General features: G+C 41.0%; 1 protein-coding gene across 3 annotated transcripts in view; it reads left to right on the top strand.

The window, feature by feature from the left end:
* The window catches only part of epb41l2 (erythrocyte membrane protein band 4.1 like 2), a 48,455-nt gene that overhangs the window by 22,145 nt on the left and 9,335 nt on the right, over positions 1 to 16,975 (top strand). For all 3 annotated transcript variants that reach the window (XM_022764460.1, XM_022764452.1, XM_022764445.1), the window contains exons 7-14: positions 3,388 to 3,463; positions 5,013 to 5,109; positions 5,355 to 5,479; positions 5,695 to 5,782; positions 8,008 to 8,160; positions 8,364 to 8,461; positions 9,041 to 9,213; positions 10,252 to 10,337. In XM_022764460.1, coding sequence (XP_022620181.1) covers positions 3,388 to 3,463; positions 5,013 to 5,109; positions 5,355 to 5,479; positions 5,695 to 5,782; positions 8,008 to 8,160; positions 8,364 to 8,461; positions 9,041 to 9,213; positions 10,252 to 10,337 — 896 coding nt within the window. The remainder of the gene's footprint in view (positions 1 to 3,387; positions 3,464 to 5,012; positions 5,110 to 5,354; positions 5,480 to 5,694; positions 5,783 to 8,007; positions 8,161 to 8,363; positions 8,462 to 9,040; positions 9,214 to 10,251; positions 10,338 to 16,975) is intronic.

The following is a 16,975-nucleotide window of genomic DNA, read 5'->3' as shown; positions in this document are numbered from 1 at the left end:
AAACAAACCCAGAGACATCTGAAACCCAACAATAGCAGCCTGGCAGCGCAGAGGAGGTTACCAGAGTGTGTTCACTCTGCTCCATTATTTATCAATCTCTTTATTACCTGTTGTTAATTTCTAAATGCAGGGCAAGGTGTGGCATCTCTGAAGCTTTATCCGTGTCATCTCATCTTTTTTTTCTCTTTTTTTTTTTTTTTTTTTTTACTTGCAGCATGCCCATAAGACTGGAAAAGCTGCCATCACTTTGTGATAACATCCTTAGTTCTTTTTAATGTGTCTTGTTCAATTATTTTTCCAGGGTTTTTGAAGAATGTGCCTGTAAGGCATAATTTAACTTTTTCTTTTTGCACTTTATTTCATTTCTTCCTTTTTTTTAATAAGTCAAAACAGGCTTTAAATCACAGCCTGAAACTCAGTCACACTTTTTTAGAGTAAGACTTAGAAAAAACATATAATTTTGGCTCATAAAGGGTTATTTTAGAATTAGTGCATGTGAGGTAGTTATGTCTGGGTGTGTGAGGACTGTGTGTGGTTTCATGTGGATGTGTGGTGAGTGTACATGCCTGTGTTTTTGTGGCTGTGTCGCTGTGTGTGCCTGTGGTTCATGGATGAGTGGTGCGCATCTGGTGAACATTTTTCTGTGTGTGAATGTTAATACAGAGAGAGAGAGAGAGAGAGAGAGAGAGAGAGAGAGAGAGAGAGAGAGAGAATTATCATGTGTGCCTGTGTTCATGTGAGTTGAATGCCTCTGCCTGTGTGTGTACACACAAAGTACCACACAAATGACAGGCTTGACACCATTGAGCTCTAAACTACCATCGGTCTGCACTCGGGTATCTGGGGCTACATTGCCATAAAAAATGAAAACTAAACATTTTCTTCTGCTGCAGCTTCACATTAAAAGCATTTCACTGGTGAAACAGGAGTTGACTTTTATTATGAAATAGTCACAGGAAAGGTAATGTGTATGTACAGAGATCAACTTTGCCCTACAGATTTCCTTGGGGCTATTGTTTTGTGGTGTGGGTATGGAGGTTCTGTCTATGGTTAGGCTCTACATCTGAGACTCCTGTCCACATTACAGGTTACTATGACAAGAACAATGTGGGTGTGTCCACTTATTGTGTTTCTGACAATCTGGTTTAAGGGTGGGATGCGAAAATGGAGAAAAGGTAAAAATTCCACAAGTGTTCAACAGCAAGGCCAGTAGAATGAGATAAATCTGCTCAGAAAAAAAAGTGACAAAAAAATTCTGATACAGTAAACATCCTTGAAGATGTTGGCAGGGAAGATAAACATGTAGGAAAATGTGACCGCAAAATAAGGGGGAAAACTGTGAAATAGTAGGTGAAGTATCTGGTATCAGAACTAGACTGAGAGCCAATGGAAATCAAACTTGGACCAAAGAACTGAGCTGTCTGAAGTCAAATGATTTTCATTGGAAGAAATGCTATGCATTGAAGTTCAGCAATGAAAACTGTCAGTCCTCAAGTCTAACCTAAGTACCACTGGAAGTAAAACATTCAGTGGTAGTTCTGAGTGATCAAGTGAGTTCCTTCTTAGATTTCACTTTTACAGGTAATGAGAACAAGATTTCGTCTTACTCTAGAGGTCATGCTTAATTTCGCTGGAAGCCAAGCAGAAAAGCTGAGGAGTCTGAATTTAGTGGCTGTTGTTAATGTTTAACAGCAGGATTCATGTTCCTCCCATAATCAGACCAACTTTTGGGTGTCGCACCATGCTGATACTGTCAGGGCACTGTCATTATCCATTTGCAGACAATTCTGTTCAATTTCTACATTGAGAACTAATGGGCAGATATTTTGATTTTGTTGGCTTTACCACATAAACACATAAGTAATGAAAAGAAGGCCTGAGCTGACTAATTTAAACTGGAATTCCAATTGTTCCTCCTTATTTATTGCTTCACAAGCTGGAATTCCGCTAATGCTAAATTTTGTAGAATCATAAAACCAAGCATGCGTGTCTAATTTCTATTTAGAAAAATAGGCTTTTAATGGAATGGTTCATCCAAAAGGGTGGGATAGTGGGTGGTGAAGAGAAAGTGCTAACAAGAAGGGAGTGGAGGAATTGTTGCCAGATACAGTGCAGTGGTCTTGGGGAGGTGATAGATAGGGCGTATGTTACTATATGTATGCGTGTGTGTTTTTATATATATATTCTATGTGTCATGAGGAGGAATGATCGGTGGTTGTGGTTGTGTAGAAAGAAGAAGTGCTCACAAGAGACTCCCAGAGCACTTAGTGCTGCTAACAAAACATACAAACTCAATCTCACTCCCAGCCATTTCTCTTTCACTTAACACACATCGATATTCACCCACCAGCAGAGACACACAGACTAGGAGACAGGAATATCTGCTCCTAATGCTTTTCATTGTTGTACCATATGTTTACAATAACTATCAAAATGGTTATTAGTTGAAAAATAATACATTTTTTGCAGTGAGATTGTCTTTGTTGAATTTTCTCATCTGATTTCAGTGTCCCCCATCCTTCCTGCTCCTCTGGGACACAGCTGTGGAGGGTGTGTGTCTGTGTGTGTTTCTGCATGTTAGGATTTATCGCTGTCTGTCCATTTGCGTATGTGTGTATACGTGGATGTGTCTGTGACCTTGGGGAAGGAAGTGGTCGCGATGTGATGTCAGCTTCTCCCCAGTTGGATTTTCCAGATGATGTGATCACCATCTTTTATCAAGCGTGTGTCCATGGGTGTATGTGTGTTTCTGGGTGGCGCCAATCAGTACAGACAAGATGGAGATATCAAGGGTGGCAGGCATGGCAATATGGTCTCCCACAGGAACGAGAATAGGAAATTGAAGCCAAATGAAGATTGAAATGAACTTAGTGCTCTCAGAAAGGAAGCACAATGATGGAGATATTAGTGGTGATATTGTTGGTTGACCATGTTTTTGTTTCTGATGATGATAAAGATTACAGTTGGGTATTTGGTCAAATTAGAATGAGGTTATGCAATACCAGATCTGCTGCGTATTTGTGTGTGTGTGTGTGTGTGTGTGTGTGTGTGTGTGTGTGTGTGTGTGTGTGTGTGTGTGTGTGTATGCATGCATGCATGCATGCGTGATGTACCAGGCTTAGTGCTTTCTAAAAGCTGTTCTGCATTAGTTGCCCTCACTCACACACACGCACAGACAGATGGGCAGAGGGACGGATGGAAATGGATAGAACGTTGAATAGATGCATAGAAATACCGACCACCCTGATTATAATGCTAAATGAAAATCTCAGATTTTAGATTATGTTTTTGTAGTTCTCATCTGTGCATTATTCTCCTGCACTTAGAATACATTTGTAATATTATTGTGCTGTAAATCACTCTGAGTAACAATCTCCTTCTCTCCAGGTAACAACTGGCAGTTTGCATTCAATGTCAAGTTCTACCCTCCTGACCCCTCACTGCTCACTGAAGACATTACCAGGTACACGCACGTATCCACGCGCTCACACACATACGCACACACACACGTCAGAGATGTACCATTGTTTACTTAAATCTAGGGCAATGGAACAAGCTGTAAACACAACACTGACATATTATCACCAAGTTGTTATAGAAAGCGTGTTAGGAAACAGTTGCCTACCTGCACAGACACAGAGACATTAGTATTCGTTTGGAGTTGTGTTTCTTGCTGCCTGACAAATGTAAGTGTTAACATTCACTCTCCTTTTAGCGCAGTTTTTAGTCTCCACCAGCCTCAGAAAAATATCTGTTGCGCAGGCAGCATACAGTTGATATACAGTATCTGCGATATGAGGTAAATAGGTGACAGTGAGCAAAATCATTAAAGTAACAGGTTGTCAAAACAAAACAATAAGATGTAAAAAGGTTAAAATGATCTATAGAGCCGAGGGAACTGCAGAAATAGGCAATAATTCTCCACATGACACCTTTGATTGTCAATGTAAAAATATTGATTGGTGCAAAATCAGTACACTGTAGCCATGCCCAACAAGCTCTGCAATAAACAGAAGTTTAAAAAAGGTATTGTGCACATCTTAAATTCATTTGTATTTAGACATATGCACACACACACACAGGCATGCTCCAAGTACACAGCATTTAGGGTGAAGTGTATGTCTAATGGAGCGAACAACTTCTCTGATGGTTGAAGTGAAAAAGGCTAATTGAGGACACACAAAAACACACTCACTAACATGCATATACTCACTTAGACAAGTAGCAACAAAGGACCAGCACTGGGTGGCTACAGGAACTGCTGTTGTTCCTCCAGCACTATCGAGGTATCATTCTGCCTATTTATCTTTTGTTAAGTTTCAATAGGCAGATTAATTGTTACTCATAGCTATTTTTCACAGGGTTTTACACAGACGGTACTATGTTGATTCACTTACAGTAAATACAAGATTGTCCTGGTGCAGTACACTGGCTCAGTGAAGAGAAACCCTGGAGCTAGATGACTGAGGTTTAAGCCTCCGTGTCAGCAAGTGTTGGTCCTGCTGAGGTGACTTTGAATGACATTTTTCAGTGACCAGAGTGATACATTTACCAGCACCCTGAGGTGTCTGCATCAGTCATACAGAAGCTCCACACACGAAATGAATTCTTCCATAGAGATTTACTGCAGAGGAAAGCTGACTCTGCTGTAAATCCACACGACCACCAGACAGTTCACTTAACTGCAAACATACATGTTACGCAACTGAGTTTGTGTATGTGATGGTGAGGATTAGACATAAGGTTATTCCAACAAACCAGTGTACCAGCATACTAAGAACAGTGCGCAACAAATACAGCACCAACGAAGACGTTTAATCCACACCAGCTGACCCTGCGCTTGGGCCTCACAGGAGGAGAGGCAATTTGGCTACACAGTTCATTTTATTATTATCATGACTGAATGGGCTGGTTTTAGTTCAAAGAAAGGCCTACATCTTTTTTTCTTCTCATTGTGAAAAGACTTCAGTTCACTGAAAAGCAGTCCTTCTCTCCATTTCCCTTTCTCGTAGGTACCTGTTGTGCCTGCAGCTCCGTGAAGATGTGGCTTCTGGTCGACTGCCTTGCTCATTTGTCACTCACGCTCTGCTGGGGTCATACACATTGCAGGTACAGTACTGTGTGTGTGTGTGTGTGTGTGTGTGTGTGTGCGTGCGTGCGTGCGTGCGTGCGTGCGTGCGTGCGTGCGTGCGTGCGTGCGTGCGTGCGTGCGTGCGTGCGTGCGTGCGTGCGTGCGTGCGTGCGTGTGCAGTGCATCTGCAGGTGGGTAAGGAGCTACCAAATGTGCAGTTTCCAGATGTGACCTTGTCTGCTTCTGTGTCTAGGTGAATTGACTGTCCTTTATTGGTTTACAGGCAGAGCTCGGTGACTGTGAACCCGACCAGCCTCGGCCGCTGGACTACATTAGCCAGCTGACCTTTGCTCCCAATCAGAACAAAGAGATGGAGGAGAAGATTCTTGAACTCCACAAGTCCCACAGGTCAGAGAGAACAGGCTCTTGTAGTTGAGGGAAAACAACGTCTGACAACATTTGTCATTAAAAGCTGTAGATTTGTCTTATTATTGTAACCTCTAGTACATCGATCATGACTGAATCTTTTTAATGTACTGTATGATCTGAACATTTTGGGTTTATGCCTTTATATTATTTTTAATCTGAGGATGTTTGTAGTAAATTGGCTTTTGTGTGTTTAGGGGAATGACACCAGCACAGGCTGATGCCCAGTTTCTAGAAAATGCCAAGAAACTGTCCATGTATGGAGTGGACCTGCACCATGCTAAGGTACAAATGAATCCTCCTCTCCTCTCCTCTCCTCTCCTCTCCTCTCCTCTCCTCGTTATCGACATCTGGGGAGTAGCAGAGTTTCTTTGATGTAGGACGAATGTGCCACTGTGTCTGCATGTTTGTGTCACTGTATCTGTGTGGTTGTGTGTGTGTGTGTGTGTGTGTGTGTGTGTGTGTGTGTGTGTGTGTGTGTGTCAGCTGTACAAACACTCAGGGAGGCCATTGCCATGGGAACAGCCAGTCTCTCTCTCACTGGGATAGCAGGCCATCAGCAGAGTGCGTGCATGTTTCCATGTGTGTCTGAGTATGTTTGTGTGTCTTTGTGCAAGACAGGCAGAAAATATAGGAGAAATATGCATGAGAGAGGGAAAGATGGAGTCTTTAAATAGAAAGAGAGGATGTGAGGTTGAGGACAGTGAGGAGTGACAAAGAAATGGAGGACGGAGACGAGGTTGGAGTGAGACGGGGACAGATCCTTTAAAGATAGAACGAGACGAGTCCCCTTTAAGGGCATGCTCCACTTGTTTGCAACACAGAGACAGAGAACCAGGGGAAAAGATGAGAGCAGCAGAGAGAGCGTTTCAAATGTTGAAATCTTTTTTTATGGCATACCAAAGTTGTGGGAATTCAAGCAGCAGATCTATTTCTGTCTTGTACCATTAATTTGTTGTGCAAGGTTTGTAACCGCAAAATCCACAAAGAAACCCTGTCAAATACTGTTTGTCACACCACCCTGGATTATCAGAATCATGTTGAACAAACACAGATTAATGTTTCTGTGTTTAACTAATGTCAAATTTGGCACATTTGATCATTCGTGGTTGTGTGCGAGGCTTTTCTAAGTTGGTGTTTGGCAGTGGAATTGTGTTTTTCAACCTGCGTCAACTGGCTGATTGTAGATCTTCTCATCATAGACACAACATTGTCTGATAACAGGACACATTTGTGGCAGTGGTGAATGTTATGTTTTGTTGTCAGTTTCTCACAATTTAAAATCAGGAGCTAATTTGTTGAGTCACTGTTTCACACTGACATTAATCTGAACCTGAATAATAACTGTAACTGTTTGTTGAAACAAAAGACGTTTGTTTTTTGTGACTGCAACGGAGTGAACTTACAATAAAAAATAAAATAAGAAAAGTTACACTTTAACTAATGGAACACGTAGGTCGGTTTAGTGTTTTTGTTTGCAGATAACTGTGTTAGCACCATGAAATGCAGTTATTCCATGAACTATTTGCGTAAAGCGTGTCCCAGTATGCAGAGACAGTAGTGCTGTCAACAGTGATGATTTGAATAGTGTGACAGCAGCAGGGACAAAAAGCAGAATACACTTGGTAGATTAATAAGCAAGTTGATTTTATTTAAAGAAGCATTAACTCCACTGAAAATTCAAACCCTGATATATAGTAGTATTTTAGCGTGGATGTTTCAGATACTCTAGGTTTCAGTTCATTTCAGTTCTATTTTTAAGTGTTCAAAGTCAAGCTGCAACGTTACATCCATCTTTTATTCCAATTGTTGAGTAATATTGAATAAAAGGAGTATCTACAACATGTGGTTGAGATTACCTTCATAACTGAGGCCCTCTCTTCCAGAGTGAGTGACTGAGTGATGGTGATCACTAGTAATCTTAACTTCAAACACCACATGCTTCTTGCTGCAGCCACTGAAGAGTGTTTATTTATTCACTGAAACAACAGAAAGGAATGGGAAATTGTTTTCCTCCTCCATCTACTCTGTTAATGTGTCTAAGCCAAAGAGCTGAAATGTATCTGTAGTGGCAGCACAAGGACAGAGATCGGTGACTAGCTAATAGCATGGCAAAGCCATGTGACGTCTGTGTGTGTGTGTCCCAGTAAACTGTCCATTATCAACATATTGCTTCCTCCATTAGTCCAACAGATTTTTCCTGTGTTAATTCACTGCTGTAATCAATACCCCCCTTACCATTACCAGATGGCCTTGGACTTAAAAGCTTTGTTAGTGAGTTAGTCTTCCAGCTAACTATGTTACCGTACTGAATGACAGTGTTTGTGTGTGTGTGTGTGTGGTAATTGAGTTTTTGTTGACCTTAAGCAGACTACTTTAGAAATCAATTGGCTTACAGTATGATCTGATTTAGCCTAACAAGTGGCTAAATATACAGCTGTTTCACAGAGATTAATTAATAATTTCACAATAAAATGTATTTCATGTACATTTGTATCTGTCTGTTACAGGATTCTGAGGGTGTGGACATCATGCTCGGTGTGTGTGCCAACGGACTCCTGGTTTACAAAGACAGACTTCGGATAAATCGTTTCGCTTGGCCCAAAATACTCAAGATTTCATACAAGAGGAACAACTTCTACATTAAGATCAGACCAGGAGAGGTATGTACCCAGGCACATACACATGTGTAAACACAGACTGTGAATACAGACTGTGAATACTGAGATTTCCTCCCTCCTACACACAAGAATGCAAAACCAGAAATGATTTTCTCCAGTGTTAACATAACAGAATATACATAGCATACTGTACATAGCTTGAGATAGTTTCTCCTGTGGTGGATAAAATATCTTTTCTTTGATAGACGGAGCAGTTTGAGAGCACAGTGGGATTCAAACTCCAGAATCATCGATCTGCCAAAAGGCTGTGGAAAGTCTGCGTGGAGAATCACAGTTTCTTCAGGTAGAAATGCACACACTCAAACACACACTACGAAGAAAAACACACACTACGAAGAAAAACACACACTACGAAGAACACATGTACTGTGTATGGACAAGGATTTCAGAGATGTACATTCTTGTGTTCAGGGTATCAAAACAGCTTGTTAGGTAACATTCAATGAAGAAACCTGTGCTTCATCAGGCTCAAGAAAACACTGTGTCTCTTGCCAGAAAACAAATGGAAAGAGTGTATCTCATAGTTGTTTAACTAGTCTGATGCCTGGGGTAAAACATACACACTAATACATCTGCACAAAGATGAAAGAAGTGCCCAGCATTGCTGCAAGTGTGCGCTCTATCTGTATGTTTGGGTGTCTGTGTGATAGAGAGAGAGAAGAGTAAGCTTTAATATCCTGTTGAAGGGGGACTTGTCTGGAAACATTCCGCCTCTCTCCTGCATGGATATGTAACTGTAACTATTTAGTTTTATTGCAAAGTAAATCACTCTGAATACGTTTTAAAATGCATGCTCCTCTACTGCATTCCCCCGTCATTGTTTCCCTTCCTGTTACCTTCCGTCTCTGTCTCTTGTCTCTAGGTTAAATGCTCCAGAACCTCCAACCAAGGCTCGCTTCTTGACTCTGGGTTCTAAGTTCCGCTACAGCGGACGAACACAGGCCCAGACCCGCCTGGCCAGCTCCCTTATAGACCGACCTGCACCCAACTTTGAACGCACCTCCTCAAAACGCATTAGCCGCAGTCTGGATGGAGGTAACGCAATCACAAGACACTCACAAAGTGACAGTGAAACATGACATTCCAGCTTCACTCTGAACAATATTAAATGAATGGATAGACAGACGAAAAGAGGAATGGAAGGAATGATGTGGAAGTGGGCTCGTGTGTGTGTGTGTGTGTGTGTGTGTGTGTGTGTGTGTGTGTGTGTGTGTGTGTGTGTGTGTGTATGTGTGAAATGCACTGTGTCTGACCAGATACAGGAAATAGCTACAGCATATGTTTCCTGTCACACACAGAGAGACAGAAGGAGAAAGAAAAAAAAAATGAAGAAAGAATGTTATTTGTATGTCAAAGAAATAGGCCCTTATAATGAAAGAAATATACAGTCACTCTCACATCAATAAAATGTCCTGGCAGAAAACAAAATGGAAAACTACAGCACAGATCACACAAATTCTTCGAATTTGGCATGCACTGCACAAAAATTAACAAGTACTCAATGGCTCCTATCTTATAAATGACCTCATATGCTGTAGAAATGTAACTAGAACTAATACTGTCTGAATTTTTACAGAATCATGATACTTTATTAACTTCATGAGGCTCAAATGAGCCGTTTTCACAATATCAAATACATATTTTATTGTCTTTGGAACACAATTAACACCGTTTCTGTGGTTTTCCGGATTTGCAGTAACAGATCCCACTGCGTGCAGCTGTGTACTGCTGTTTCATCTGTCAGGTTTACTCCACTAGCTTACATTGTCCCCTGCTGGACACATGAATCCACTGCAAGCCAGCAGCATTGTTAAGGAGTAAATGGAATTAATTCTGTGAAATTCATGCATGTGCAGTAATTTTTTTAAGTATCTATCCTCACTGTTTTGGTTAAATATGGCTCTGACCAACATGTGTACAAAAAGTCTTATGTCAATGAAAAATAACACTTTACCCTGAATTGGTCAAAGATCAAAGTTGTCAGCGGAAGATTTAGGCAATTGTCACTGTGTGAAAATTTGTTGACAAGTTGAGTTTTTATTCATTTATTTAGTTTTTTTCTCATTCCTTTAGCACCAGTGATCAGCATTACTGAGGCCGGCAGAGACACAGCTGAGAACGGACGTGAGCACCGCCTGGAGCTCCACTCTGACTCTAAGGTGTGTTTGTGTGTGTGTGCGTGTGTGTGTGTGATTTTACATTGTGTGTGGATAAAAGTTTGCGTGTTCGGAAAAACAGCACAGAAAAGTCTAGCAAGTCTTTCTGTTTCGTTATTTGTTGTCTTTATCGTATTTTGGAAACCACATTGTCCCACAGGAACTGTTTGTCTTTTTGTGTCAGAGACAGACAGACAGTATTTACCTGGGTGAAGGAAAGATAAAAAATGTATGTTTCTATCTGAGACTTTGTCTCAGCATCAAGTGAATCATATAGAAGCACTTGTCGATTTAATGTTGCATACATCAATTCCTAGTGTGTCTGTAAAAATCAACATTTTTAATTAAGACACACTTTTGGTTGCTATGCTGTTATGTTAATATGTTGTATGCACATGGGGAAGACCAGGACCACTATTCTGTGTGTAAGCCAAGAAGAAGAAGCATTACTGTGGGCCCAGTCTGCAGGTCCATCTGCACTGTATATCTGGAGCTGTATATATCTGTATATATCTGAGAATCACCATAGCAGGATGTGGCTTATATCTGGGTGGGAACAATGAAATGGTAAAGCAGGTTTGATATTTCCACACTGAGCCAATGATTTATAAAAGTGATCCTCAAAGAATAGGCTACAAGTGAATAATAATGGCACCAGAGCTGAAATGTAAGCCTGGAGGCTTGGCTTTGTCCGCAGCACCAACAAGTGCAGTTTCAAATTGTTGTCTCAAGACATTTAATCCTCAGGATGAAATGACAGAATCATAACTGGCCACGTCAGACAGGTGTGGGGCTCTTTTTGTATCAGGACACTTAATGGGCTTTTGCTTGATGACTACTGATCTGTAGGTGTTGACAAAGAGTCATTCACTTGTTTCATTTCTGTTTTCACATGATTTTTCAGATACTTTTTTTCCACTAGGTGGATCACTACAAGGAACAGGAGGCAGCCAGCTTTGGCCTTTTGTCTCCTTAATATGTGCATATGTGTGTGAACAAGAGGGGGGACACAGACCAACTAGACTGACAGAGAAAGTCTATTAGCATTTGCAGCTACAGTCTTTACCAGAGCGGCTAAGGTAGCCATGAAGGTATGCATGGTTAGAGGTTGCATCTTCTGGCATCTCCACTCACAAGTGTCCTGTAGTAATGATCTGTGTGCACTAGCAGGACCTAGGCCAGCCCTAAACCAAGCCCGCCTGTGCCCAGCACAGGGGTATATATTAATTACTACTGTATGTTATGCATGCCTCCTGTTTCACCCCACACTTTCCCTTTCCTCCTCCTAACCTTCGCTCACACCCCGGCACTGTGGACTCTGTCTTAACCCTCGCTTAGTGGCGACACCCTGTAGACACTGTTTCTGCACACAACTGTAATCTGCTCTATGCTCTGCCCTGCTATGTTCACTTTTAACCTATTGTGGTGTGCTGTTCACTGACTAATGTTATGTCTCTTTCCCTCTCTCTTTTTTCCTTCACACCCCCTTTTTTTTTTTTTGCTCTCCTCACTCCTCTCTTGCATGCTCTCATTTTTACCATAATTTCATGAAAATAAAAAATGAAATTATTTGTATTTAATGCACCCTATGTTGGATGTTTTGGTTTTATGTTTAACTTATTTTACTTCTTCGCTGCTTGGTCCTGCACTTTGTGGATATGTGTGCATGGGTGTCTCCTTTCTTTTCCCCACCCACTCTATGTCTCTTACCCACTTTTTTGTTTGTTCCTCTGTCTTGTTGTCTCCTTCTTCCTCTCCTTTTCCTTCTTCTTCCGGTCTGCGCTTTTCTCTCCTTCAATCCTCCTCCATCAGTCAATCTTCATGTTTCCTCTGTCCTTCTCCTCATCATCCTCACTCTCCTCCATCCCCCCATCCCTCGACTCTATCTCTGAGCTCGACCATGGACTGTCAGACATCTCCGAAGATGACGACCTTATTGACGACACAGCTGCCTCACACACACCTTGGCCTCTTCCCTCATACGTTTCCATCACCTCCGATCAGCAGTCGGCTGATTTTGAACACCATGCACAAAACCCTCAAGCCTGTAACCCATTCACTGGCTCCCAAACTTACACGGCAGAGGTTTTGGGAGTTGAGGAGAGCTGCAAGGCTGAAACCAGAGCAACATCTGGACTACTCAATTGGCGGAGCTGGTTCTCTCTGAGAGGAGTGGTCAGATATGTTTCGTTCATCCTGTGTTTTCTCTCCATATTGGGGAAGAATGGAAAATGTCTGCCTACAAAGCTATTTTCAGGATTAATAAAGAAGCTGAGCATTTTGACCCTCACTGTATCCAAGCGAATATCCAAGTCAGCAGAGAATCTAAAGACTTTTACTTACAGTGCCCCCAAATCTATTATTTCCAACATGACTACGTCCAGATTATGTCAAATTCTTAACAGTTCAGCAAAAAAAATGAATCATTTTCTGACCTTTTTTACCTCTTATCTCCCTACAAAGTTCATGAGTTTGGTTCCAGCTTGTCCTTTGCAACCAACACAACTTTGTTTGCCCTTGGTGTCTTCTCTCACCTGTCCTCCAAATGTCTCTTCCTTTTCCTCCCTCTCCTCCCTCTCTTCTCTGCCCTTTTCCTCCTACCTTTTTTCTCTCCTGACTCTCTCCTCTTCCTCTCGCTCTAACCTAACTGCCTCTGTACATCGCTACCTTCTAAATCCTTCTCCTCTGTTTCTCCCTTGCCTGTTAGTTGTCTTCCTGTTGGTTGTGATGCTGACAGCGAGCCAGTCTTTGGTCTTGGCCCTGATTTTAGCCACGCCCCTCGGCCTGACCCTGTGTTACCTAGAGAATGTGGTCTCCAGTCAACGAAAAGCAGTTTTGCCAATGTTTATCAGTGAAAGGCCAAACGATCGGCCTGATGATCATTCAAGCTCTGGTTTCAACAACCAAGCTTCTCCTCTCACACAAACACACACACCTCCTCGCATCAGGCACCACACTCACACAAGTGCTACCTGGACACAAGAGATGTGTGATCCTGCTGCATAAACATACACTCATATAACCAGATTTCCCACCCTACCGTCCCCCTTCCACTCCTCTCTCCCTATGTCCTCCCCTGTGTTTGAATGTGTTAACCTTATGTCTGTGAGTGTCACCAACACCTCCTGTACCTGACATTTCCTTTTTTTCTTACCACCCCTGCACCCTGCCAACCGCACTGTATTGTTCATTATAAGGAACAAAGAGTAGAATAAGGAAGATTAATCAAAGTATTTAAATCCAGAGTGGATAATGGACAATGGATCAATGTCGAAATAGAGAAACTATTACTATATTGTTAATATAGCTATAAGGTATAATAGGGGATTTATATACAGAACAGAGAGTGTGAGGGAGGGAGAGACTTATAAGATTTAACTTACAAAGGCAAAATACAATAACACGTAGTGAAGTGCAGAACATATTTTGAGAGTCGTTTACGCAGTTGCTCTGTGTTCAGCACTCAAAAGATGTAACATAATGGTATTAACTGGTAATAGGCAAGATAAATGACCACTAATGCAATAATGATATTATTTTTGAGTAAATGTTGCTGCATTTTGCCTTTGTACTGCAGATTAAGATAAGTTGTAGATTAGCTGTTATAACTGTATATACAGATAGCTGCTGTAACCCCGCTCAACCCTATAGCACTTAAAGCGTATCAGATCTGTATATTATTGCTAATGAATGTTAAGAGTAAACAGTGTTACACTTACCCTGATCCCTGAGGTTCGGGACTCTTTCTTAAACCCGAGGCCGTTGTTTGCTTTGTTTTAAGTAAATGTATAATGGCATTTCTGTGGTGGCCAAGTGGCATTTTCTTGGTTGAACTTAGCTGTGTAATCAAAAGACGAGATGGAAAGAATACTGACATATTGCTCATTGCCAGAGTAACTAATTAGAAGTAAAAGTTGATCTTTGGTGGAAAACATCATGGTGTAGCACTTAATACCAAGAAAATAGCTCCATAATCTTCTTGACTTAAAAGTAGCATTGGTGTCCTAAAAGCATACACGGGAACTGTAGTAGCTGTAGCATTTTACTTGTTGTAGATACGGTGAATCTGACTTGGTTTTCAACATGCTCTAAATTTGTATCATAGGATAAGAATATACATGCAGACTGTAAAGAGCAGTCTGTAGCATCTGCTGTCTCCCTTTATTGACCATTATCTCCTGTCATGTGTTGGTGGGTTTGTGGGTTTGGTGCAAAGGTCACATGACCAGCAGTCCTCCCTAACACTGAGGTTGCTGGGAAAGAAAATAGCTTTTCCCATCATCCATTTCATTTTTTTCTTTCTTCGTGCCCCCACCCTCCTCATTTTGTCATGACTAACATCGCCATGACTACGACACTGAAGGTTAAGGAGGTGGACTTAAGCCCTGGTGATGTTGAAGCTACACCTACCCAGGTCTGTAAGGCCTGTCTTTCCCCAGCATGCTTTGCAAATTCTTTAAAAAAAAAAAAGAAAAAAGAAAAGAAAAAAAAATGTAGGAGTGATAAAAGATACTTTGCTTTGAACTAGTGTAAAGGTGGTTGTGAATATTGAATGCACCTGGTTTTATGGTGTAGTGGAGCAATATACCTAACCTCTCCTTATTCTCTCCCTGACTACCCCATCAACAGTCACTTGGAGCCAGTGAGGTTGCCCTCTCTCAGGTTCACACACTGTTATTGGTTATTTGATTGTGTATTTGGTCTGTCAACCATTTGCTCTCGCCGTGTTGGTTGGTTTGTTGGTTTGGTTCACCTATTTAGGGTGAAGTTGCCCTAATGTGAGGAGATAAAGTCAGTTCTCAGCTACTGAAGGCCCAATCTGGAATATGTGTGCAGAAAACATTTAAGAATATTCAAATTGACATTTAAGGCTGTTTAGTTATAAACATGTCTCTTGTGCCATCCTTCATTTTACATGAGGATTGCAGATTGGGGCCTGAGAGTAAAAACTGATCCTGAATGGGCACTTTCACCCAAAATCTTCACTTTCGGTTGCTCTGCTGTGGTTTGTGGTTTCACAGTTTTCGTTTGCTTTGTGGTTCATATCTGTGCTTTTGATCATTATTGTTGTTTCACTCAAAGCACATTGGGGTTTGTTGGTTTGTGCAAATGTTTGTTGGTTTTGTGATGTTATGAATGCTTTGAATTGTGTAAACATGGGTACGAGTGCCAGCACCATTTTATTCATAGTAACATCAGAATACCAAAATGTTTTTAATTTGTACTTGTACCCACCGTCCCGCCTTCTTCACAGTTTGAGACTTTTTTGGCCGCGTCACCACCTCTGCCCCTGACTTTTTTTTTTTTCCTCTTATTTTATTTTTTATTTATACCCGATTTACTCATTTGATTATGATTTATTTAATGATTTGTAATTTATTCAATTGTTATTATTTTTGTTGCATTTTGTTTTATTTTGTACAGTTACAGTTAAAATACACTGATTTTATTTTTTGTTAACTTTATTTCTATTTTTTAATTAATTTTCACCATTTCATTTTTTGCTGTATGTCTGCCTTCCAGAGTCCAATGAGAGTGCATGGGGACAATATTTATGTGAGGCACAGTAATTTAATGTTGGAGGTTCGTACTGGCGTCGTCTGATGGCTGAAAATAAGAACTACATGTTTCTGTGTACTCTGACGCCATCAGAACTACAACTTCCTCTGTACCATTCTGTATAAGACTGCTGCCCTCTCGCACTCTCAGGCTCTGTGTCTGTGCATGCATGTGTGTGTGGATGTTGGTTGATCAAGTCTTCACTCAGTTCCAGCTGTTTTGAGATTTTTTTTGTAATTTTTCTGTTATTGAAAGAGTTCTATATGACAAGGTTGCAATCGTCCTAATTCACTTGGCAGCCATTTTGAACAGCTGGGCTAGAAAATTGAACTGAAATGTATATGATGTATAAAACAAATGTCACTTAAAGCTGCACAAATCAATAATTCTATATGAACAGTGGGTCAAATAATTACATGTAATATGAAAGGAGTCACTTCAAAAAGAGTCAAAAAGAGCCAGAGGGAGAATGATTATTGGACTTAGATTTGTCATGTTTGCTATAGCAACATAACAAGGCTTTAATATGTCAAACATCAGTGATTTTTAGCTTTAACAAACCACGGCAACTGCTTGAATTAATCAGGTCAAGAAAGTTAACTGGAGGTTATGCATGTAACTGATGATGGAAATGAGGTTCAGGTTGACTGAAGTGTTGTAGGGAAACCAAGATATTTTCAGCATCGAATCTATGAAATGCAAAACATCTATTTTAAGTCTGTATTGGTACACAACAGGACAGATGAGACCTTCTCTTTCAGGAAATTTCCCAGCCTGAGTGTTCACAATGGCTGCTTTGTGAATAGGTCAGCGGTGTGTGAACGTGACTTCCATGCATGCTCCGTGCATGTTGAACGCTGTTTTGTGACCATTTTATCTTGTTGTATTTCCAATCCTTGACTGGTCAAAGAGTTTGATTATTGCCAGGCAGCTGTGTCTAACCTGACTAATCATGCCTCCCTAACCTGTATGAGGAGCTCTCTTCCTGTTTTCTGGTGATTGGCTGCAAGCATTGAGTGATGTGTGGTTTGATAACATACTAAAATAACAACAACAACAACACATCCTTTTGTTCAACATGG

The sequence above is a fragment of the Seriola dumerili genome, unplaced genomic scaffold (genome assembly GCF_002260705.1).
Source record: "Seriola dumerili isolate Sdu_G_001 unplaced genomic scaffold, Sdu_1.0 BDQW01000025.1, whole genome shotgun sequence".
Classification (NCBI taxonomy): Eukaryota; Metazoa; Chordata; class Actinopteri; order Carangiformes; family Carangidae; genus Seriola; species Seriola dumerili.
This window is presented reverse-complemented; position numbering and strand designations above follow the sequence as displayed.